The 26,298-nt window shown below is 46.6% G+C and overlaps 1 protein-coding gene across 1 annotated transcript in view; it reads right to left on the bottom strand.

The window, feature by feature from the left end:
* Positions 1 to 26,298, bottom strand: part of LOC119442935 (protein NEDD1-like) — a 131,318-nt gene that overhangs the window by 23,312 nt on the left and 81,708 nt on the right. Inside the window, exons 8-11 of the mRNA XM_049661944.1 lie at positions 25,563 to 25,607; positions 22,954 to 23,021; positions 11,095 to 11,176; positions 6,513 to 6,581 (exon numbers count right to left, since the gene is read on the bottom strand). Coding sequence (XP_049517901.1) covers positions 6,513 to 6,581; positions 11,095 to 11,176; positions 22,954 to 23,021; positions 25,563 to 25,607 — 264 coding nt within the window. The remainder of the gene's footprint in view (positions 1 to 6,512; positions 6,582 to 11,094; positions 11,177 to 22,953; positions 23,022 to 25,562; positions 25,608 to 26,298) is intronic.

Below are 26,298 nucleotides of genomic sequence, written 5' to 3'. Positions count from 1 at the left end.
GAATTACACAACACCCCGGTTTGTTTCCCCGGGTTTGTGAGTGGTGGCGCTGGCTATCACTCCCAATGTTAGTTCTAGTTGTAAAACATAAATACAGTAGAACCCCGCTGTTACGTTTGTCACGGGACCGTAAAAAAAAACGTAAGAGCCGGGAAACGCAAGAGCCAGGAAACAGGAAAAATTGAGAAATGGGAGTAGTGTTGAACTGCACACAATATTATTTTAATTCTTACGTGCGACAAAAAGTAGTTTCGCCCGACAGCCGAAGTATCGATTGCGATGAGCTATACAAAGTAAGAATAGTAGTTTTATAGTCTGTATAAACTTGTAAACATTCGGTTATTAACTAATTAACAAAAATGGTGGCAGCGCCCACAGGCAAACATGAACACATCACACTTGATGAGCGCGGACACGCGCAGTTAAGCGCCGCTGCAGAAGCGAGCGAAGTGAACTTCGTGCTGTTGTCTATCGCTTCAACCCAAACTGAGCGCCGAGAACACGCAGCACGCACAAAGCCACGAGCCGCAGACGCACCTACACCGCGTAGAATCTGCCCCCACGCAGATTGCTTTCAAGATACGGCCCGCGGGACCGCGCACTGCCACGCAGTATGATGCCAGAGCACAACGCTGCCCGCTATCCCCCTCCCTCCCTCGCTGGTGCCTCGAGCGCAACGGAAGGAGGCGCGATTCCTCCCTGCTTTTCTTTCGCGCGCGAGACGTGGTTGTCGGGTACCCTCACACGCTTTCACTCGCACATTCAGCATACGGCCACGCGGCTTCCCTCGCAAGCTTTCACTCGCACATACAGCATATGGCGTGCGGCGACGGCGTTATCGCCCTTGGACTTTATATGAAACATCTATGACCCAAAACCAATTTTAGGGTCGCAACGCGTCATAGACATCATCTTTAGATAGCAAAAGCGGATATCAAAGGCCATACTTTTGCTGGCGGAAACCGAAAATACGTAATAAATGTCGCCCCGAGCACTTTGGGCGGCCAATGCCATCGTCAAGCAACCAAGCCAAGCGACATGAAAAGTCAAAATGGCTGCTTGGGCCGGCGTGATGTGGCAGTTCGCAACGTATGATGCAGGAACGGTCCCACAGTTGCGACGTAACAGCGGGGTTACCAATGCATTGGGTTCTATGGGAGCTGTGCCGGGACCGGCCGAAAACGACGTAACAGCCGGGAAATCGCAGCACCCGGGAACGTAACAGCGGGGTTCTACTGTACCCCAGAAAGTGGATGGGAAAACTGCTCCGGTAGCTCAATGGTGAGAGCATCGCACGGGTAATGTGAAGACGTGGGTGCGTTCCCCACCTGCGGAGGTTGTTTTTTCATTCGTTTTCATTTTCCATTAATTTATCATTTCTTTAATTCAATTAATAAGTACAAGTAATTTCCCCTATGTTGTCCTTGGTGTCATTGTTTGTTGGCTTCTGATGATATGATAATAAAAATCGGGCCCCTCGGTTCCCATTCTTCTAGTTCACAACACATTTTGATTTCTTGTAGAAGTAATTGCAACCTCATCAAGCAATTTAGCTGAAGGGTTAGCGCTATCTGCTACAGGCAATTAAAGTTTTGATGCAGCTAAAGGAAAACACCCAATATAAGAAAAAGCAAGGTGCCTAAACAGATCCTTGAGGTACTCTTTGGTTAGTAGTCTTGATACTGGAAGTGCTACCATCAATATATTTCGACCAGTTGCGACTCGTTTTGTAAATAATATCGAATTGGGCTCAAAGCTGAACCAGTAACTCCGTAAGATTTGAGCTTATGAAAAAAAATGGAATGATTAATAGTGTATAGTGTTAAAGGCTTTAGTAAGGTACACGAAAACTACACCAAATGGTGAACCAGCATTTACACTTAGTTTAGTTTTGTCAGTAAAGATAATCGGTGCTAGATCAGTTGACAGCTCTGGTCGAAAACAAAATAATTGTGGATAGAGCATTAGGCATCTGTACGGAAATTTTTTGATTTTCTTACTAAAGAACAGAACACAAATGGGACAGTAATTATTAATACATTCGAGGCCGCTTTTCTTGAAAACAGAAGTTACCTTTATGTTTTTTTAGCAAATTTGGAAACATACCATTTTAAACATTTTATTCATGACGTTGGCAAGAATTGGTGATACATTAGTTTACTAGCTTCAATCTTGAATGATGAACGAAATATAATCCGAGTCCTGTAGTGTTTAGCGACGATATGACAGAATAAATTAGAAGTTGAGTATACCATATTTGTTCGGTTCTAACGCACCCAGTTTACACGAGCTTAAGAAAATAAAAGCGCACCTGAATGTACCATGCATCTGAATGTAGCAAGTGCATGATTTAGAGGATAAAAATATGTCCCCATGGTCGCGATCAGAAAAAATGAGACGTGCACAATTTACCCTCACAGCAATTCTTTCAATGTGCTTTCATAATGAAAGCGCTGCATCATCATCGCCATCTGCGCTTCACTGGCCACAGATGCAAATGTACAGGAACGGTACTCTCGAGTGATCACTTTTAGAGATACTACTATCACTTTTGCTAGACTCTGCATCGAATTTTTCGAAGTAGTAGAGAGATTTAGCTTGTCCGATATTCTGGTAAACGCATGTGGACTGGACATTTTACATGAGGGGCAGAGGTGTAAACGTGAGTGGCCTGCATGGTGCAGCCACCTGGTGGCTCAGAGCTCAGTCAGTCAAACACAGAGCAACTATTGCAGTAACCAAGTGTATTCTACTTTGCTGCTGGTGTCAATTTTCAGCAGCGGCATAATCATGTTGCTGCCGAAAATTTCCACCAGGAGCAAAGAGAAATATACATGGTTACTGCAATATTAGTTGCGTTTAACTGACTGAGCTCTGCGCCACCAGGTGACTGCACCATGCAGGCCGCTCACGTTTATGCCTCCGCCTCTCCCGTAAAATGCCCAGCCCACCTGGGTTTACCCGAATACCCGACACGATAAAACTCTAGTGTCAGAGAGCATTCCAGGCACTGTGCACAGATAGTGAGCTTGGCACAGCGCCAGAAATGCAGGCAGCTGATTATGCTGGCACATCCAGTGCCGAGTCGCACTGTGAGCCACCAGATGAGCAGACAAGACCCCCTTTTACAGGGTTTTGGTGTGCCCACAGGGTTCAACAGGATTTGCATAGTACAGTGTCCTTTCCCAGGACTGTGCACCCAAGTAAAAGAGTCAAGTACCAGGCCAGGAGGGGGGATTGCCCATGCCCATTTGCATAACCGATGGATAACCGGTAGAAGAGTGGCTTTGAATCTGCATGCTTGGTACCCTGCATGTTTGGTACCCCGCATGTTTGGTACCTGTGGCCAAGACGTGCAAATGGCAATGAGGGCATGCCAATTACATTATGAAAGCTTATTCTAAGAAAATCCACTTTTAGTGAAGGTAACTTGAATGTCACATGACATTGTCGCATGACATCATCACTTGGTCATGTGACCTTGCAACTTAAAGTTCTTAGTTGGTCGCGGGACTATGTGATCTTAGGTCATGTGATCGAATTGGGCCAAGTCAATTTTGGGAGTGGGCCTGGTCAGTTTTGAACGTGGGTCAACATAATGTTCGAACTGGGCAAAGTCAATTTTTTGGATGTGGGCCACCTACATTTTGGGGGTGGGCCATGTCAATATTGGGAGTGGGCCAGGTCAGTTTTGAATGTGGGTCAACTCATTTTTGAATTAGCCAAAGTCAGTTTTTTGGGTGTGGGCCACGGCGTCCGTCCGACGCCAGGAACGTGACGTCATCACTTGGTCACGTGGGTTTTCTTGACATCGGATGTTAACACCGGACGCTTGCCGGATTTTCCACTTCATGGGGCATATGAGGCTTTCGGCTTAAAATCTACGCATGCACGCACACGTAAATGCACGCATACATGCACTCATGTGCACGCAGATTCAAATGTGGAGACACAAACGCGCATGTACACGCATACACACTCCCTCTTCCTCCCTGCCGGATCTCAAAAACCTGCACATGCAAACAGATTGAATGACACTCGCTGTGCAATTACCGTTCAAACTCCAGCTGTAATAAGTCGCTTTACGCTTCAAATTTGGCACTTCTTCCAAGCTTGTTGACATGCGGCTGATATTCTGAAATAAAATTGTCTAAAAGTTTTGCCCATGCAGTTACGCTTGTGCATTGCCTTGAAGTTTCACAGAATGGTGAAGGGGCAGTGTTCAGAATTCCTGGGCATGTCTGTGCTACAAGGCACGGAAGTTTTTTTTTTTAACGTAACACAAAGACATGCGCATGCTTGTAGTTATGTTGTTAAAGAATAAAATCTCATTATAAGAGCAATGACTTAAGAAATTAGCTACACAGAGCTACGTTTTAGGAAGTAAGGATAAATAATATGGTTATTTGAAGAGCACCACTGAAAAAACCAAAACCAAATCTTGAGTCTTTCTACCATCTAAACTAAAAAAAGTCGCAGTTCCGCCAGAAAGGCGAAGCATAAATTGCGATAGCAAATTAGTGGAGCTATACGGAGTAAGGATAGTACAGTGTAGACCGCTTATAACGTAAGTCGCCGGAGTCGCGAATATCCGCACTATAACCAAGGCAACAATTTTCAAGGCCCGCACATATGCAAAACATGTGCACCGAGCTGCCATGTGTGTGCGACAGTCAAGGAATGCGGCTAGAACGTTTGCATTGAATTTACAGTCGGATCTCGTTAATTCGAACCAAATCACGCGGCGGCGCCTCCGACCGGCATTGCTACGGCACCGCCATAGAGTAAAAGCTTCGGAGACCCCCCTCAATGTCGTGTGCGAATGAAAGAAAAAAAAGAAAAGAATGCAGCGAAAATTTCACCCTCTCTCAAATGGCAAGGTTGACGATTCTGCATTGCGCCGGAACATGCGTGTACGTGCCGTCTCAGCCACGCTACTGTAGCCACGTGTATAAAATGTCAGTGAGCCCTTCTTTCTCCTTTATGCTTCCTCTACTTTTTAGTCACGTGTTGACCTTGCACACTGCGGCTACAGCGCAGAGGGAAGCCGCGGCGCTGTCCCAGGTCGGCCAACGAAACTGCCCTTGCTGGCAAATGCCCGCTTGCCGATAACGGCAGAAAACAAAACTTCGGGGAGCTGGCGCTGGGCCAGCTGGAGCGGCCGCGTCTGCACGGCGGCGGGCGCGCACGGTGACAGTCGAAAGTGAGCGAGCTACGAGGGAGGGCGAGAGGAGCCACCGAAGTGGCGGAGTTGCCGAGGCGTAATCCTCTTCCCTGCCGCCCTCCTCCCTCACATTCCACGGTAACCGCGTGCGCCCTTCGCCGTGATGTGCCAGCGCCGTTCACTCCCTGAAGTTTCATTTACTGCCGTTATCGTGAAGTGAGAATTGGCCAGCGTTGGTAGTTTCGTGGCGCTCGCTCGCTATGTGCGCCGTGATATTTCACGACTCGCACTCAAGATTCTGGTTTCAGCCTCCCTGGCTCTTCGTTCGCACAACTTGCCCTTCTCCACTTCATCTCTCTTTCTTCCTCGAGCACTCCTTGGGGGTGCCCGTTTGAGGGAAGCGTTCGCCGTCTCCGCTGACTTCCGTACTCCCAGGCAGCCGCACTGTAACCGGTATTTAATTTCCCGCAACTGCACTATAAGCGATACGTGTATACATGGAGTGCTATGGGAAAATTAACGGGAGTCTGAAAATACCGCACTATATCCGGTCCTGCACTATAAGCGGTTACGTTATAAGTGGTCTATACTGTAGTTTAAACTTGAACACTTTCTGAGCGGGGAAAGCATAGTACATACAAAGGTAAGAGCCATGTGCAGATCGCTTTCAAGATACGGTGCGCACAACCGCCCGCAGCCACGCAAAGTACAATACACTTTTACAACCCCTCCCTCCCGTGCTGCCTTCCCGCTTTCCTCCTCTCACGTGTGAGATCAAGCCACCAGTTCCCCTTGTGCCCGGTCGCAAGATACGCAGTTGGTGCCGCAGGACAACATTGATGAATCTTTAAGTGCTCTGAGAACAAAATTCTAACTTTTCACAGCATATTCACTGCATTTGTCTCATGTGGATTGTTTTCTACAAAATGTCTGTCACCTGCCGTTTTCAATCATCGACCTGCATTTTTAATTATTCGCAAAAAACCCGCTCGTTACATCGAAAACGCATAAGCTTCACGCTGTGGCCGCTTGGAGCGCTAGTTGGTACATGTCCAGAAAAGCTGGATATGACCACTCATCACACTTCAAGGCTTCATCTTCCTGTGAACTTCTGTCTTGTTTGGAGCACTCAACCTAGTTATACGAGACTATTCCGGTATAGAATTGGCAACAAGGTTAATGACATTTCCGATACATGTAGCTGCGTGTCTTGCATCAAGTGACAATATTGTAACAGTGGTTGAACAGCAAAAAAAGGTCACTGGGAAACAGGGGAAAAGATAAACAATGTACATGTGTCAATATTACATCATCATCATAAGAAGCGGCCCCAGCTGCAAGCACTGACCTGCTGCCTGGGTCTCCGTCTCGGGGCCTGGCAATGAATCATCATGCACAGGCATAATGTCACTTAGGCCTGTCACCAAAAAATAAAAAAAAGAGGCATCACACGATGTACAAGGCATATGTACTTTTTGCATTTCTGAACATTTCTGAACCCATTGAGCTTCACTTTAATGAATGTGCACTAGTAAGCAAACATTACACGTTTCCTGAGGGTAGTTAAGGGGCAGCAGAACATTTTGTTAGGATATAAAGAGATACAACACTGCACATTCAAGTAATCCTATGTAATATGTTATACAGCCCAGATCACTTGAAACGTAACCAATTACAGCGCAGGACCGCATATATTTCGGCCCGACACCTATTTATCTTCTAATACAACCCAATGCCTGTAAAACCTCATAAATTCGGATTTCACGAAATCGAAAAAAATGTCCGAAATAGCTAAATGTCAAATTATCGAGAGTATCCAGAAAACAATAAGCAAATGCTTACTTCGTCAACACACTTTTATTTAGTGAATGAATGAGCAAATCCTGATGCTACTTTGCATAAAAGCAGTGCGGAAGCTGCAATTCTCATCATCTCGTGACTCACTGGCTCCTGCAGTGGCGATCTAGGCCTTGCGACTTCCTTTGCAGCACAGCTGCAGCGCGCACCTTCATTTGCAACATGTTTTGCACTGAAGCGCGCATATGTTGATTATTTTTTTGCCAGTGAGCTATCACTAACAGATCATCCATCGCGATGTAGCCAGTGCTCATGATCCTCAAAAGCTCTGTACCGAGCCACAACGAAACAACTGTTTGCCACAACTGCTGTGGAGGCAACCGCGGCCACTATAGACGTTTCTATGAAAACGACTTTGCGGTGCTGAAGGCACGCGGCCAACGCGTGTGTCGAGTCAAAACGAAACTACCGTTTGCCGCAACTGCTGCGGAAGAAACAGCGGCCGCTATCGATGCGATCATGAATGGAGACTACGCAATTATTAAAGTCCACTGTAACAATATGCGGCCGAACGAGCCCACATGTAAACAAAGTGTTTCATGCAATTATACATAGAGCAGTGTTTGTGACTCGACTCGCCTCTGGAGACTTCTTTGTTGTTAGAAAAACACTGACTACCCGGATAAACTTGTAAAAATTCGTGGCGGTAAATGCAAGATGAAAGGCTTTAAAGGCACAAACAGGTAAGGAGTGTTCCGGACGAGACGTTACAATTGCTAGAAGGTACAGCGGGGGCGTGGCACTGCGGGTCACGCAACTTCTGCTTAACAGGTGTTGTCATGGCAATCGTGGAGCTCCTAGGTGCCTAGGAACATAATCGCTTATGGACTTTTGAGGCACTGGTCTGGCACGAGACGGTCTTTGGAGGGACTGCCAGTCGTTTGTGTGCAGGGGCAAGGACAAGCGGGCGCGAGAGAGAAAATAGCATTCGCCTGCGAGACTTCAGGTTTGTTTAAGCGCCGCTGGCTTCCCGCCACGGGCGTTCGAACTGAGAACATGCTGGGCTAGTGGTGACTAGGCACAACTGTGGCTGCTGGTAAGGGATCGACCGCTGATCAACCGCGTGCGATGCACGCGTGCATCTCACGCGTGCACGGGTTGCACCCGCCCCCTCCTATCACAGTAAGAGCACCGACACGTCTAATAAGTGCACTACCAGGCGTTCACAGCTTTTCGGATGTGCCTATGGTGATTTATGCCCTTGGGGGCAGTAAAAGGCATGCATTCATTTTTTCAGAGTGCCCGATTTTTCTGGCCTTTTCACGGTCCCTAGGGAGTCGACGTTGAATGTACTTCTACATTTTCGCATATTATTCCAAACGAAGTGAATACCGAATAGCCTACTATTTTATCGAATATTCGAAATGACCAAATATTTGCACAGGACTAGTGTTCATACATTATTTCAATATAACAAAATTTTACTGCCGCACGAAGGAATACCAAGGCGATACATGGAAACTGCCACAGACGCAGATGGTCAACTGGTTAAATTGTATGCAGCTGCTTGCAAACGCACCTCTCAAATCGCACACCGCACGAGAGAGCGGCCGCTGAAGCGGAGCAGCAAGACCCTCTTCGGGGTAATGTTCCACATCAAGAACAAGTACGATAAAATCGTATCGCGCTGCACATGATGTATGCTGTGGTGGCGAGGGAGAAGCGCACGAGAGTGAGCCGAAAAGGGTGGTGGCTTGATGGGTACGATCTTCCCGCACAAGTGGGAGAGGCTGTATTGGCCAAGTCGTTATGTTGAGAACATATTGCAGCGGTAACCAACTTCTGAAATTCTGAAAGTTTGACAAGGCGATTATATATCCAATTTAAAAATACTTAGAACCCTTTGACTTTAGACATCACTTTTTTTTTTGTCTTTTACGTACACTGGCAGTGCTATCTTATATGAAGGCATTCATTTTTGCCATGCACAGTGCTGCCACTGACGAACTGAGATTTGGAGCAATTTTTGGAGCAGCAAAATCTTAATTTTGGAGCAGTCTGGAGCACCCAGATGCAGATTTCGGAGTACTTTGGAGCTAATAAATACCATACGCTGGACACGTCCTAAGCTATTTCAAACACTTAAAATTGACAAGCGTTATTCCAGAAAGTATTTGCTTGCTGTAAAACAATGTTGGTCTGCCTCTAAATACACGAGTTTCCCTTTACTTTAAATGAGGACAACAAACCTGTTCACACAGTGTGCTGTAATTAGTTTATTTCAAGTTTAGTGAAGCTGCTCAGATGTTGCCTTTTACATCGTATGATTTTTTCATTGAGAGCTTGTTTTCAGCAAGGCTCTAGCATCAGTCAGGAACACCTGGCCAGACAATGTCCTCAATGCTTTTCTGAGCCAGGCCAGCCTAGATGAGCCCCTCGTAACGCTCAGTCATTTCTTCAAACGACAACAGGCACTTTTAAACAGTCTGTTTTTCCTCGTAAAGCTGAAGCTTCTGTTTGGCAACTGGCCGATTCACAACTGGCGTCGACCGATTATTTCAACACCAGCAATTCAAACAAGCTCGATTATTCGGATTACTTTGAGGCACCATCACTGGCCCATACATTTTATGAAAGAAATTTCGGACACCTTAAGGTACGCCATTCTATATAATTCGGACTCTGCCTGCACAACTGCATGCTAATTTGACGGCCGAGTTGAGGGGAAATAGCAATATTTTGGCGTTGATACGTCGCTGGCATTGCCACAGCATGGTGGTCGGCCATGTTGCCGACACCTGCTGGAAACCGAAACTAGCAAAGCCTAGTGAATCCAACACTGACCGCGCGCAAACCGTCGGGCAAGCGAACTCCGGCAAGCCATTCGGGAGTGTATTCGGGTTGGCTCCGCGCGTCCACCATTTATTCATTGAAGTATTAACTAGCGACATGGTTGCAGTGACTTATGTTGTTTAAGTGGCGCAGACTACAGCCTCGATGTCTCCGCCGACGAGGACAGTGACTGTTTAAAAAAAACGCCGTCATTTGGCTATGATAGCGCGGTCGACTCCTGTGCGGCGATTTTGTACTCATGCATTTCATTCGATTCTACATGCCGCCCTTATCATCCACCGTTCTCCGCCGGCTAATACCATATAATGCAGGCGGAGCGCCGCTCTTATACCACTGACAAAGCGCAAGGAGCGGCAGCGGAAAAGGCTTCGCTACAAAATCGCGGTCCTGTTGCCAAAGGTTGAAGATTCGGTGCATGCATTAATTGTACTTTCGTCTATATGTGGCGACAGCATAACAATGGTAGAGATACGAACTGACCAGATCACAGGCAAGTGTACGTGCCCGCAGGACCGCGTTGACAAACTTCGGCTTTATTTTCGGACGATTCCTTTTCGGGATACTTTCACTTTCACGATATTTCGTGCAACTAGCACTGGACAAGTCGACAGACGATAGCATTCCTGGCACACTACCAAGTATGCCGACGCTGACGCTAGTGACGCAAAACCACGCTAAAGTGAACGTATCCCCAAAAGTGGTCAACCGAGAATAATGTCTTTTTTAGCCACTGGTGGAATAAACTCAGTTATTTTCTGGCGAATTTGAATATTTCCGGCTCCCAATTATTTATACTTTCAGGCGGTCCCCATCAAGCCCGAATTATTGGTCGCCATTCGATTTATGAAGCCGCTTTAGTCATGCGCGCTACGCACGTCTGCGGGCCACTGCGGCCACACACGTAATGCGCAGGCACTAATTTTGGTGCACTTCGGCGCATGTATTGAATGTCACGACATACAATTGGCATTAAATTTTCATTATTCAGCAGAAGTATTATAAGCTCCGTTTTAGTACAAAAGAAACCACGGTGACTATTCATCAGACATCTTACGAGGTATTCCAGCAGCTCTCTAAGCGAAATGCCCACCCAAAGCCATCTTTTTCACAAGCATTCCCCACTTTTTCTTCAAGAGGATTGCAAGAAACTATGACTGAAAAAACCTGTACATCTTAGCAGAGACTTGCGGAACAAAGTTTCCTTATTCACATGGACTTTGGTAAACCAGGCAATGTTGTAACTTTTTTTGTTTTCTTTTTGCACACAGACAAATACTTACGAACACGTGGGTATAGGGAACTTCTGCTTGAGCTGTGCATGGAAGCCCACGATTCATCCAGGTTCCAAGAATGTGCCGCCTCCTGCAACAAACACAAAAGACGACTATTTTTAGAAAAATAAACAGTAAACTGCAGCTCTATGGTACCGCAAAGCCAGCTGATGCAATGACAATCAAGTAACAGCATCCTTTTTTTCACTAAGTCAATTCTGCTTTAAGTTCGAGCTTAGCTCATATTCGGAGTGAGAATAGCCATAACCTTAATCAACAGCTGAAGGTCCCGTGTGAGCAGCCATCTTAAAGTGGCCACGCTCTGGGAAAGGAGCACTTTCGTTTATTCGAACTCGACCAGACAAAACAGAGCAACACATGAAAGACTCAGCAGAGGGCAGAGCCATCCTAGAGAAAGCACACCGACGAAAGGAGCACTCTCGTCGCTGGAAAGAAGGTGCACCGTAGCAACGACACCACAAGACAGGAAAAAAAAAAGAAGAAAAAAAGACTTATAAACTTGGCATGACAGCAGTTGTGTGCGCGAGCCCGACAACTGATTACAAGGTTCAACTCGTAGCACTTTTTTGCTGCACGTATTGCTTGAGACAAGTTTACCACTGCCATCAGCCACGAACGGTCAAGACCGCCATCTTTGCGCATGCTCTGTGCAGACTATCGCTGTCTGTGTGGACATCTGATACACGATTTGCTGCAGTACTGTGACGTTAACGATGCCTTGACTATAAATACTGGGACACTGCAGAGGACGGTGTTTTCATGGCAGCAGTGGTGTGAGCAGGATGACATTACTACAAGGCTCAACTCATCGCACTTTTTTGCCGCACGCTGGTGGCCCTTATTCTACAACTGTCATAATGCTGTAATTCAAGTCTGCTATGCCGCTGCTGCTATTGCTGTATTATTGTATTAGTGTAGTTGTGATACCACTGTTCGAATATTTAAATAGTGTTTTCTCTAATTGATCCACTGGAAATGCAACTGTTCAATGTGCCGAATTAAATAGGCTTCTCAATTTGTGAAAAGAGGATAACATACAACACCAGTACCTTCCCCCACGAAATACGAATTGCCAAGGCTGTTGCTGTGCACAAGGGAGGCTCTTCGACAGACATGTCCAATTATCGACAGATTTCAATCTTTCAGTTTTTATCCAAAGGGTTAGAAAAAATGTCAGAGTGAGCAGATTATATTACTAGGCATTCTGTTCCGTCAGATAGCCAATTTGGGTTCATGTAAAAAGATCTACGGAAATGGCTCTCATTAAACAAAAAAAAAAAAAATCATTAACTCTCTCATGCAGTTATTTACTCAGGCCACCAGGATTTCAAATAATGTAGGTTTGGTTGGCTGTTGTTTGTCGTGTCAACGCTCTAAGATCCAGCGTTATCCCATTCTGCCTGCCAAGTCTTTTCTTCCACCGGATGCTCGTTTTGACACCGTACACCTGGACCTCGTCGGCCCTCTCGCACCTTCGAAAGGTTACTGCTATCTGCTGACATGCATCTACCGCTATACACGATGGCCATAGCTACACCTATATTCGACATCTCAGCGCCCACTGTTGCAGCAGCTTTTGTGTCTACATAGATTGCAAGGTTCGGGTGCCCATCCACAATAGTCACCGATCGCGTTCGGCAGTTTGACTCTGCATTCTTCAACGAGCTATTCAAACTACTCGAAACGACACGTTTTCGCACGACTGCTTACCACCCGCAGTACAATGGAATTCTTGAACGTTTTCACCGGCATCTCAAGGCCTCCCTTATGACGCGTGAATCGCCGGAGAAGTGGGTTATACATTTGCCTCTAGCGTCTTACTTGGCATCAGAGCCGAACTCAAGAGCGACCTAGGTTGCTCCTGTGCTGAGCTATTCTACGGCACTCACCTATGCCTTCCATGCGATTTCTTTGTCGCCACGAGCGAAACACCTATGCGATCACCTGCCAACTACGTTTCTGAACAGCAAGATTTCTTCGGTCAGATATGCCCCGTGCCTACACGTTCACAAGCAAAGGCCTCCGTACGTTTCTCCCGCACTCACCTCTGCTACCCACATTTTCAAGCAGAATGTGGGTAGCAGAGGTGACATTCACGACATTGAGGTGTGAGCAGAGGTGTGAGCATTGAACAGAGGTGTGAGCATTGAGCAGAGGTGTGGGTAGCAGAGGTGACATGCACGACAAAAGTCGTCCGACGACTTTTGTCGTGAATGTCAACGGCCGATTAGACAATTGCCCTGGAACGTCTGAAACCCGCCTACATTGAAGCACCCGTGCCACCTGCCCCATCAATGTGCGACACAACCCTGCTGCATCCATCGACGCCGCCTCCGCCCATGACACCCAAGACCAATGCCAAGACACGCCGCGTCACGTGGACTTTTCATCGTTTGAAGAACATTCCTCCTCTCTAGGGGGGGAGCCCTCTGTAGTGGCTGCAGCATCGACGTTGCATGAGAATTACGTAGACGCTCGCGTCTACCTGAGGCACGAGCGGCTAGCATGCTCCGGCACGGGCTAGCGTTCCGAAGGAGATTAAAATCCTATGCTAAGATATCTGGTGTCGGTTTTTCCTCTCCTGTGAGAGTCCTGATTTACCGATGTACGTGGTCGCTCGTCGCCACAAGCTCAACATAAAGTTGTGGCCCTAAAACATGCGAATCCCATGCATGATGACAAAGTAATGACGACAGCAGTGTGATGACGATGACATTATGGCATTGGGATGACAACTGTATGAAGATAATGTTGTGACGAAAATTATATGAAGCTGGGATGACGATAATACGACCACTGCAGCATCACGATGATAGTATGACCACAAACCTCTCTAATCTCTGCTTTAGCTTTCCAGTTTGCAGAAGCCTGGCTCTAAAATGGCGGGAACTGTAGAAGTGCACATGGAGATGTAAATTTGGGGAACTCGACTACAGAAGAGCTTTAGGAGTGTACAATGCTCACTCGCTAAGCTACATCAGCCGAAAACAGCAGAAAAGCAAAAGGGCAACAAAGAGAAACAAGCTCAGTAGCACGTGCAACTAGTTGCCCCCATTTAACAAAATTTTCAGCCGTCATGTACCCACTTGACCAAACCACAGGATAGTCACATCGCAAAAAGGCTTTGCTGTACCAGCAGAACGCTTGTCCATAAAGTGTTAAGAAAGCTGTCTGCTCTCACCTCTCAAAGCACCATTTCAGCAATGGCCGGAGCCACTACATTCCAAGCGCGTGGCAGCCCAACTATTGCACCCACGTTTTACTTCCTCCATGTGCCCACACGACTTGTGCGTGTGATGAATGATGTTGCTTGTTAGATTAGTGTGTTTTTTAAAGTAGCAAAAAACACCTTTTGGAGCAGCTTTGGAGGACATTATCGAAAACGTAGCAGGATGTAGCAGGATTGGCCTTTTGGAGCAGTTTGTAGCAATTGGAGCAGCAATCACATCACTACTAGCCTCTTTAGTGCCATGATAGAGACAAATTTTCCAACAATCCCTGAACTCATGTGAGCTTGCAAAGGAATGGAAAATTGGGAAGGCGGTTCCAATTTCTAAATGGAGCCCCAGAAACACCTCTAAATTATCGATCCGTGTCCCTCACAATTAGTTGTAAATTGTTAGAGCACGTAGTCTTCACGAATCTGGCAAGCTTTATATTTACTACAGCACAGCATGGCTTTTGAAAATCACATTCCTGCGAAACAACCAGTATCTGTCACTCATCAGCTGCATCGCATCCTGGATCGCTCATCCTGTGCCGACTGTGTCTTCTCAAATTTTAGTAAAGCATTCGATAAAGTGTGTCATAATCTACTACTTTTTAAGCAAAGCTTACTAAATATCAACCCTAACCTAAAATGGATAGAGCATTTCCTTACTAACCGTTTCCAATTCGTTATTGCTAACGGTCGTAACTCTCCACTCACTAAAGTACAATGAGGTATTATTTCACTGTCAGGTATAATCAGGACCACTATTATTTCTTATCTATATTATTGATCTAACTGTTACAATATCCTCAAACATACATCTGTTCACAGATGATTGTGTTATCTTCTGGGAAATTAACAACACTGATGATACTATAACAATCCAAGCTGATCTGGATAATGTAGTTGACTGAAGCGGGAAGTGGCTATTGGAATTAAATATTAACAAATGTGAAATAATGCACATATCCAGATATAATTCTACTCATAGCACCTAACATCTTAATGTTACCTTAGATTACGTGATGTCATGAATATCTTGCTGTACACATTACAAACAACTTAAATTGGGCCATTCGTATAGAGTATGTTCAAACAATGCTAATCGCATGCTCGGCTACTTACGGCGCAACTTTCCCAAAGTACTGCCTACTTTAAAAATACAGCTTTACAAGGCTAACATGCTCGAAACTTGCATATGCATCTGCAATATGGGATCCCAGTCAAGTTAATCTCATTACTTCACTTGAACTAGTACAATATAACTGCACATTTTATTCTTTCTAATTCTAACCGTACCGTGAATATAACCTCAATTAAAACTAACCCAGCACTTACTCCACTACCTAACCGCCACAAAGTCGGCCGTCTTTCGCTATTTCATAAAATTTTTCAAAACACCACACTTCACGACGACTTCATACTACTGCCTCAGTACATTTCAAACAGCGTTGATCATTGCAGTAAGGTAGGAATTGATTCGTGTCATATGAGGTCTTTCTTTCAGTCTTTCATCCCCATTACATCTCGGGAATGGAACCACCTTCGCTCAAGTACCGTAGCCATCACCAATAACAAGCTTTTTCGTGAAACATTAGCTAACATTGTATAATCAGAAGAATTATTGTATTACCAGAACGCACTGCACTTCTTTGTTTATTTTGCTGCTCTGTAACCACTCGCCTCTTTAATGCCATATGGCCCTGATGATACCCAAGATAAATAAACGTGTTTAAACAAAAACAACTGGTTTTTGGCATTTATGTAGACTTTTCCAACACTTTTAATCTGCTCAATCATAATTTATTAACACACGCACTTAATCATTACGGCATCAGAAGTATACCCATTCCCGACAGGTCTCTGAGAATTCCATAGTGCTACGTGGTGTTGGACTCTTCCGTGTGAAGAAATACAGATAAAGACTTAATGGACAAAAGCATCACGAATAGTATCCTCGACATGCACGAGGTGGTCAGTTGTTGACCGGCCTTCTATAAATACACATTTGTACGAGTCAAGCAATCTGTTTGATTCAAGATAATGTAGAAGGCGCCGATTGATAATTTTTTTCAAACAACTTGCAGAGGCAACTTGTGAGCGTTACAGGGCAATATAGCTTGTTACTGAGGCAGGATCTTTATGCTGCTTCAACACAGGGATGACAATAGTTTCTTTCCATGAAGATGGAAGATGCTCAGCTGCCCAGAGAGTACAGTTAAACCTGCTTATAACGAACCTCCATATAAGGAATTCCTGGATATAACGAAGTTTTTCGATTCCCCGCCGTTACTCCATAGAAGAACATGTATTTGAGACCTCTACGTAACGAAGTGGCAGCGGGATACCCCCTCGATATAACGAATTTCCCCCTCCGACCACCTAGAAATTTCGCCCCAAATTTTGTCATTTTTGCGCGAGCAGCAACCGGAAGCACCTTCTCCGCCGCGATGGAATGCGATTTTCCAGCTGATGTTCCCGACGCGCTGGTGCCGTTGTCAGATGGGAAGGGGACTTGGCACCCGTAGGTACCACGCCCCAGAGCGTTCATGTACTCAACAAACCAGCATCATTCGGTACATTGACCCCGGCACCCCCCCCCCCCTACCCGGGCTGACTGGGTGGGGGGCTTTGATTTGGGCCAACGGTCCTTCCCGGACAAGGGGGCCGCTGTCGAGCGGCGCACACCGTGCTATTTCACGCTTCACACAAACAGCCATGTCGGTCGTCAGGGACACAAGCCCATCAGATCCCTGGATTGCCTCGACGGAAAAGGTGTCAAGGCAAACAACCATGGAGACAACAGAAGCTGTCCGCGGCGCAGCGCGCTCTGTTGCGCCAGCACCGGTTCCAACTCTGTGTTCCACTGAGGCGAACGGAAATACGTGGATCGACTGGCGCATGCTGTCCAGTCGAGTGACCTTAGAAGCATGCATCATAACTTAATGGAAAGCTTTCCACCTGACTCTTTAAAAATCACAGCTGGGCGAGCCCACACTTCGAGAAACTTCTTCTCGCCTAGGTGATGCCGCTCCCGGGTGAGATGAAACCAGACTTCCTTCCGTGCTTTTCCAAGCACTTCGTGAAGACCCGGCGCCGTGAACAGTATCTTCTCGACCGCGACAAAAGGGGCACACTCCACGAGCCAGGATGGCTGTGAAGGGTCGGAAGCTAATCGGCAAACAGCCTCGCGCCAGGCGGTACATGAATGTAGCTCGCCTGGCGTCAAGGAAGCTTGCCGTAATGAGCAACTTGGTCTGTGAAAAGACAGGTCATACCTTTGACAATGCGGAAAAAGACCGGGGGTAAGGATGTCAACTAATTCTTGTACACGCTGTGGCACATCAGACTCGATGAGCGCGGACACGCGCTGTCAAACGCGGCGGTGTGTGGAAGCGCCGCTGGAGAAGTGAGCGAAGTGACCTTCGTGCTGTTGTCTATCGCTTCAACGCAAACTGAGCGCGGAGAACACACAGCACGCAGAAAGCTACGAGCCGCCGACGCACCTACACTGCTTGACTCTGCCCCAACGCAGATCGCTTTCAAGATACGGCCTGCGCGACCGCGCGCCGCCCCGCTATCCCTCCCCCCTCGCCGGTGCCTCGAGCGCAACGGAAGAAGGCGCGCTTCCTCCCTGCTTTTCTTGCGCGCGCGAGATTTAGACGCGGTCGTCGGCTCCCCTCGCACGTTTTCACTCGCACATACAGCATACGGCGTGCGGCGACTGCGTTATCGCCCTTGGACTTTAGGGCACGGCCACGCTAGCGGCAAAAACGCGCGGCAGAAACGCGCGGCAACGCGTCATGCCGTGCGCGGCAAAAGCGGCAGGAATCGGGGGTCTTGCGGCGTGCCGCGCGAAATGGGTGCGGCAAATGTCGCGTGCCGCGAGATGAAGAACCAATCAAGAGCGACGAGGGTGACGTCACGGAGCCATCACAACCGGATCGCCGCCGGTCCGCGCCGGGTTTTCAATCGACAATCGTCGTCTCTCGCATGAAACAACGAGCGCTCGCGGTGTTGCTCGCCCGTTCGGAAAGCGCGGGAGATCTTATTGCGCTGCCGCGCGGCGAGACGCGTGTGCCACGGTGGCCTCGCGGCAAGGCGCTGACGCGCAACTTGCCGCTCGCTGCATGACGCGCGCGTTTTTTTTTGCCACTAACGTGGCCGTACCCTTATATACGGAATATCTATGAGCCAAAACCAATTTTAGGGCCACAACACGTCATGGACAGCATCTTTATATAGCAAATACGGATCTCAAGGGCCATACTTTTGCTGGCGGAAACCGAAAATACGTCATAGTTGTCGCCCCCGGCACCTTGGGCGGCTGCCGTCCAAGGTGCCGGGGGCGACAACTATGCCAAGCGACATGAAGCGACAAGCCAAGCGACATGAAAAGTCAAAATGGCCGCTCGGGCCGGCGCGGGGTGGCAGTTCGCAACGTATGATGCGGGAGCGGTCCCACAGTTGCGTTGCAACAGCGGGGTTACCAATGCATTGAGTTCTAATGGAGCTGTGCCGGGACTGGTCGAAAACGACGTAACAGCCGGGAAAACGGAGCCCCCGGGAACGTAACAGTGAGGTTCTATTGTAACACTATACGACGCCACGACGCCATCGTGACGCTCGCTCTTCGTTTCCGATGCCTCGCGCTTGTCAAGACAAGGAATAGTGCACAGAGCTAGAAACGCACTCAATGTGCTCATCAAGAGCCTCCGCCTGGTCCTTCAGACTGTTTCTTTCTTCATTCACCAAGGCCAACAAATGAATTTGCTGCCCCTTCAACCTTCTCAGCCCGTCCAACGCTTTCACCTCCTGTGTGTACGTATTAATACCGGAAAGAAAAGTCTCCCAGCTTGCCCTCCTTGATTGCCTTTGCATCTGCCTTCCCTGCGATTTGATGTGTGTGATTTCAATAAGATCTCCGCATTTGGGTATCGACGGAGTAAGCCCCAAGGTTTATTTTGTTTCTTTCGCACCTGCCTATAATCATTTCACCAAGGTACTTGTCTTTTGCATGAGTTACTGTTCGCGGAATGTATTTTTCTGCTGCGTCTATTATAAAAGTACACTACTGCGTCGTCTATGCTATATCACCTGATAAAGTCTCGTGATAAATAACCCGATTCTTTAAAATGGTCCCACTCAGCCGAGGCTAGTTTCATCAAGGAACATTTGGAGGGCATAATGTGTTGCTGTATCTTGTTTAACATTACAGGGAAGTGGTCACTTCCAAAGGGATTCTTTATTACGCCCCACTGTGAATACGGAAAGATGGCCGCAGAGCCAATTGCTAAATCTATTTAAGAATATGAATTATGTTGGAGACTGTAATAAGGGTTTATTTTTCATTCAAGAGGCTTACACCAGAAGATACACGAAAGTTTTCTATAAGCCGGCCCTTCGTGTTGCACCGGGCGTCTCCCCAAAGAGTGTTATGGACATTAAAATCACCGGTAATCATTTATGGTTCTGGAAGCTGGTCAATGAGGCTGTAGAATTCTCTTTTGCTGAGCTGATAGTTAGGGGATACGCAAACAGAACAGATGGCTACCAACCTGTCGAAGAAAATTGTTCGCACAAACACTGCCTCTAGAGCAGTCTGAAACGCTATACTGTATGTTGGCAAGCCATATATCTGCTGAAAATAGCCACCTGACCGCACGAGGCAACAACGACTACATGGTCTTTACGAAAATTTGCATACTGGCAGAGAAAATTCACTTGTCTGGAATCTATATGTGTCTCCTGGACAAAGAACACCTTGGGGTGATATCAAGATAATAATTCAGTTATGTCGTCTAGATTACGGATGAGCCCCCTGGCATTCCAGTGCATTATCTGCATCGCTGTTTTTTGGCGTGGTCGAGAGAACTGCACTGCCCTTTTGGCACCAGTGGTGCTGGCATTGTATCCCTGCCGGGAGGAGCTGGATGCCTGCCCCTGCAGGCGGCTTGTTCGTGTCTCGGGTGTCGACTGATGAAAAGAGGCCTGGTAGCCCGATGGCTCAGGAGTAGCCGAGCTCTTTTGCTGGATGGGTTCCATTTACTGCCACCGTGTGGAGAGGCCCGAAGGCTCGCTACACAGGGGCCGGGGAAGTGGCAGAGGCCGATGCAGTGCTCCTCCCCTACACGCCGCATCCTGTGCTGTGAAAAACTGTGCACCTTTTTATGGCTTCTTTGAGATATTTCTCATTTTTCAAGGTAATTATTTCTTTCTCATTTTTCTATATATATGCCGGGTGGTCGCTGTGATGAAGTACTCACAAGATGAGTATAGCAAGAGCAGATGACAGTGCGGCTGACTCAACAAGAGGATGAAAAGGAAGACAAGCGAGGCTCGTGCAGCGAAGGAAAAGGGGCTCGCGCAGAGCAATGGTTTGAACAGCGGCATGACTAGGGCCACAGAGCTTACGGAACCCAAATATAGGCGTGAGGTTTGCTTGACCGGGCATCTGTCATCGAGACAAAGAGTGCTTCGGGTTGTCGCCTTGTACGAGACCTCAGATTGGCCTGCTGCCGTCTACCGAGTTGTGGGCCGCCCACCTTTTCCCGCCTCATGCTGCTGCTTCTATTTGGCCACGTCGGACATCATTCTACCCCCGAGTGCTTCATCTCTACGAGTCTCACCACCCTCAGGACGTAAACGACAACCTCATGAGACTGCGTAGTTTCTTTCTTTGTTTTTGAACATGCCCGATCTAGTTTGAGATGTTCTTTCGTGTCTATATGGCATCTAATATAATTAATATAATATAATATTATATTAAAATCGCGCACCGTCTCCTCCATCTTCCTGGCGTCATAAGCCTTGCAACGTGACGATCCTAATCATCACAGTCACCTTCGCCGTTCACGCAGTGAGGTGCGCCAGAAGTTACCGTAGGGTGGGTAGAGTTGAGTTGACCTTGACAGTTTTGCGAGCAGTGGCCATACTTCTTTTACTTGAAACACCGACGACGGTTAGGAATTTAGTCTCGAAGGTCTCTGGTAGCACACTACAGGCAAATGGTTCTGATAGTTACCAACCAAATAATCAGACGTTTTGTTGGAATTTCGGTTGGTTACCAAATAATCAGACGTTTTGTTGGAATTTCGTTGTTGTGTCGCCTGATTTTTATTCTTTTTACCTCAATGACATTTTGGTCTTGGCAGCCTTCCAATAATTCTGCTTCGGTTAGCTCTAACAAGTCCACATCAGAAATCGCACCTCAGACTGTGTTCAGGGAACGATGTGGGGTCACTGTTATTGGGATGACAGCAAAGGCTGCGAGTTTTGCAAGCTTTTCATGTTGCAGCTTGTCACAAACCTCGAGGAGGAGGTCCCCGCTTGCCATCTTTCTAGTTTTATAGCCTGGTCCAATGGTGCCCGTTAGGGATGTAGATGCTGGTTTTTCAGGTTTATCACTGAATAATGTGGTATCGTGGTAGTGATTCCTTGTGTTGAACAAAGAAGCTCAGGGAGCCTTCGGTGCATACGCGCTTTGCAGTGGTAAAATCGGGTAGCAAAGGAAATGATGCTCTATGCATGTTGGATGTAGTTGCCTCGGCGGCAATGGCAGCTACCCGCCACAGAGCCCAACATGGGGACGCTACAAGTTTGACAGAGCAATGACTTGCACACGCCAGCCGTGCTCTTGCTGCTATAACCCAATGCGCCATAACTCAAGGTTGGATATACCGCACCAGGTTAACCTAAACCACCTGGGCGAGACTGAAAAAAAATGGGAAGAAAGATGACAGGACAGAAAAGGCAAGTTGATAGAACCTTCAGTCACAAATTATGATCGGCTGTTGATAAATGTATGAAATTTACACAATTTCATACTAAGGTGCTGCAGACTCCATTAAGAGCAAGTCAAGGTGGTTTAATGACTATTTCTGCATTTTATGAGTCACCATAATTACAGAATGATTAGGTACCTGATTATTGTGCACTCAGTAATGATACATTTCTTCATAAAAAGGATTGAATAACTAGCACAAATTACTTTAAGTTATTTATTGGTTGCAAGTATGACCAGAAATAAAAAAAAATTATTTCACAATTGCTACAGAAACGTCCCACATCACACCTCCCGTCAAACACTGTAGTGCTTGCTCCAAAGTGATCTACGTTAGTGATAGATTTCCCTCAGAAGTAAAATGAAGGCACTTGAGGTAAGCAGAATGTTCAATTTACCCTAAGCTTAGTTTTGGTTGTCTATTGCTTGCCACAACTGCACACAAAAGGTAAAAATAAGTTGCGTTCACAAATGTGTACGCCGTGACTGAAGGGGATAAGAAAGCAATCGATTGAGAGGGATAGGAAAAGGCAACCAAAGGTTTCCCCCGGGAGGGTCAGTCCAGGGGTGCAGTCTACATGAAGCCCAGGCCAAAGGGGTATGTTGCCTCCGCCGAGGGGCCTTAAAGGTCCGAGCACCTGGCATCAGCTTAACACCCAGGATCCCCTTTTCCCCGGACATGGCTAGGTGCGGGAGGGTCCAACCCCCATGCGATAGGGTCAGTGGTGTGACAACCCACCAAACGCCTGCCGACGTAGACACCCCTGCAGGCTCCACGTCTTGGTAGAATACCAGAAAAATGTGGTGCATGCACATGCATCGTCTTAGCTTGAATTACTGTTTGTTGACTAACCTGGATGACTTCACCAGGTGAGAGAGCAGGTTTGGGTGCATCTCTGGGGTTGGTTAATGAGTTCCCAGCTGTAAAGTTTGAATAACAAAGAGTAAACTATCATCATCCCCTCAAAAATAATACCATGACAGTCAAGACAGACTAGCACTATTTAAATTGAAACTTGAAATTGAATATTTATTAATGAAACCTTCTACACATCACAAAAAGGAAAGGGATGGCACAAGAAGACCAACAGCATTGTAGCTTGACTGTGCCTACAATCCCACATATAAACTTGGTGCAAAAGCAAAGAGTCAAACAAGAGATTGCACAGTTTCAACCACAGATGAAAGAATAGGAACACGCTTACTGCACATAAAATGAAAAATAAAAATCGGACAAACCACAACATCAACAGACAAGCACGAGGATTCTACAGCTGGGCTTGTTGGTTTACACTCGCATACAGGTAGTCCTGAGTTTGAATTCTAATGACGCAAAAAACCCACTGACTTTTCTAGTGAGCAAGGATGTACCCTGGCCTGGTGCTCAGCTGCTTGCAGGTGTTCTCGTTTCAAAAGAAGGGCCTTCGTGCAGAGCATCCGTCGCAGCTGTGGCAGGCTTACCAGAGCTGCTGCCAAGTACCTACCAGTAAAACAGGTACAAGCGTGTTCCTGGTCATGTGCTCGGCCATTATGGAACCCGAATGCGAAAAGCACCATTATGGTGCTCTGGGATGCTACATCGTGAATTGCTACCATATGAGGACAGGATTTGCATAGTACAGGCTCCTTTCCCAGGACTGTATCCCAGAAAAAGAGTCAGGTACCAGGCCGGGGGGGGGGGAATGCCCATGCTCATTTGCATAACCGATGTATAAAAGGTGGAAGAGTGGCTTTGAATCTGCATGTTTGGTACCTGTGGCCAAGACGTGGAAATAGCAACGAGGGCATGTCACTTACATTATGAAAGCTTATCCAAAGAAAGTCCACTTTTAGTGCAGGTGACTTTCATAAATCGGGGGCATGTTACATTCCGGTGCATTTTTTTTTACTGCAGTCCAGCGAAAATTGGGTGCGCATTCAATTTGGGAGCACGATAGATGTGGGTACATACTGTATGAGGCACGCCATAGTGAGAGACTCCAGTTTAATTTTGACAGCCTGGGTTTCTTTTAACATGCACCTGAACCTAAGTACATAAGTGTTCTCGCATTTCATCCCATGAAATGTGACCACCACAAGTGGGATTCAACCCGCCATAGCCACTGGGCTACCATGTCGGCCACTTTGTTGTTGGCGGCACCTTAAGGGGCACGAGTTCCCACAACTTGGAAAACCAAATTTGTGCTTGCTGGTTAGTGCACACTAATTTTTAGCGTGTAGTTAACCTGCATTCCAACCAGATACACACTGAGGTTTCAACCGCCGGAAGTTGACTACTGAGCTCTTGCCCTTGACTCCAGTTGCTTCACAATACCAGGAGTGGAGCTAAATACCATACGTCAACAGCAACTTTGACAATTTTAGCAGCACTGCACAACAAAGAGGGCACATAAAGATTAAAGTACTTGTTTTGCTTTTATCTGAGGCTACACAGGGTGTCATAATATGCTGTCAATTATACCTGTAATTTGATGCAAATCGGACATGGTAAATTCCAAATTAAAATTATTTCCTGAATTTTTCTGAATGCCTCTTGGGGCTTTCAAACATGGTGAAATGTGAAAAGCACATTGTACTAGCCCCAGTCAAATTAAAAAAAGCTGACTCTACTAATGGGTTTATATTCATTTCATTACACCTTTTGCGACTAGTTCACTGCTTTTTTTCCACATCCAAGAGCAACTTTTGGGATACGAGATGTATCGTTGCGATACGTCTCGCTGAACACGCCCCCACCGTGTACAACATATACCGAAATCATCGCACAAACTTAACATTCCTGTGTTCCGTCCAGGTTTAAGTGCTGCAAGAAAATGTTGCAACAAATGATACCACAAGAGTGCAAAGTTGGACTACTTGGTTGAGCAACGTCACAAAAATAAACAGCACATCAACAGGATCAATGAAGGACAAAACAACACAGGCACTGTGTCATCACACTGTGAACCAACACAATAGCTGTGTAATTCGTGTCTTTCCATGACTCCCTCAAAACTTCAGTCGTCCAGAAAAAAAAAGCAAAGATGCAAAGATAGATGACCAGAGTGGTAAAATTCTATGGGCACACAGATAACAAGTGTCAGGGCTTTCCTAGGTATGTGGCATGGGGGAGGCCAACAACTGCTCTCGGAGGCAATACAAATGTTCGAGCGTAATCTTAGTCGTGTAAGGAGACTACAATTTAGAAGCAAAGAAAAATTATTCGAAAGGAAAGCATCAGTATGGCCTTAGAGCAATCAACTAAAAGTGAAAAGTGTAAATGGCCTGGCAATCTCACCAACGATGTGTTTGCAAGCTGTAGCGCCAAGCAGCCTAAATTTGCAGTTCCGGTCACAAGTGCTGATCTCTTGCCTAGATGAGCTGTCCCTTTTTTTAAAACTCAGGAAAATGTCCGTATAAGTAATGCTGGCTGGAAGAGAGAAAGAAGGGCGTGCCAAACCACAAGTTTTCTCGACCAATCACCACTTTGTGTCAAATCCATCCCCAGATCACCCGCAGCCTTCATATCTGAAAGAGTGGCACATGGAAGCTGTGTTAAAGCTGACATGTTTATTATGGTTAAACAAAAAATAGCAGCAAATCCTCTGCCGATGTATGCTAATCTCAGGAATGGATACGTCATGGACAGTGAAGCACTATAACCGAGTTTTCACATCCTTCAAAAGTAGAAGGGGTCTGTTTGCTGGCTGTTATTTGTGATCCATAGCCAACGATGGCTGCACATTCTCACTGACACCATGGTCATACAGATGCTTCACATGCAGGTTGCAATGCTGGCTGCCGTTTACCACCACAGCCGTAAACACTCCTAGCTCACCGCCAATGTGGAGCCGGTAAACCACCAAGGGAGAAAGAAAACTAATGGACTAGTAGCTAACAAAAAGCAAAGGAAGGTGTCCATTTGCGTGAGGTCTACGCAAGGTAACTTATTTTATAACCATTGATAATTACATTTCGAAGCAAAAATTTAAGACTATGAGGCAGTTGCTTTGCTGATAATTACTAAGTACACTGCTGCATGCCAGCCTTCGTTCCATGAAAACAGCTGCAAAACTCCAGTTAGAAGCTTCACTGTAAACTGTAAAATCAGAGCATATATCGAGAGCATCATGACAGCATCATTCAAGCGAAGCCAGACTTCAATGAATGCGACATTCCCTTCCCAGCTTTAGCCACAAATGGCATTACAGCTGATGCC

This window comes from Dermacentor silvarum, chromosome 1, assembly GCF_013339745.2.
Source record: "Dermacentor silvarum isolate Dsil-2018 chromosome 1, BIME_Dsil_1.4, whole genome shotgun sequence".
NCBI classification, from domain to species: Eukaryota; Metazoa; Arthropoda; class Arachnida; order Ixodida; family Ixodidae; genus Dermacentor; species Dermacentor silvarum.
The sequence above is the reverse complement of the archived record's forward strand: the minus strand, read 5'-3'. Positions and strand labels throughout refer to the sequence as shown.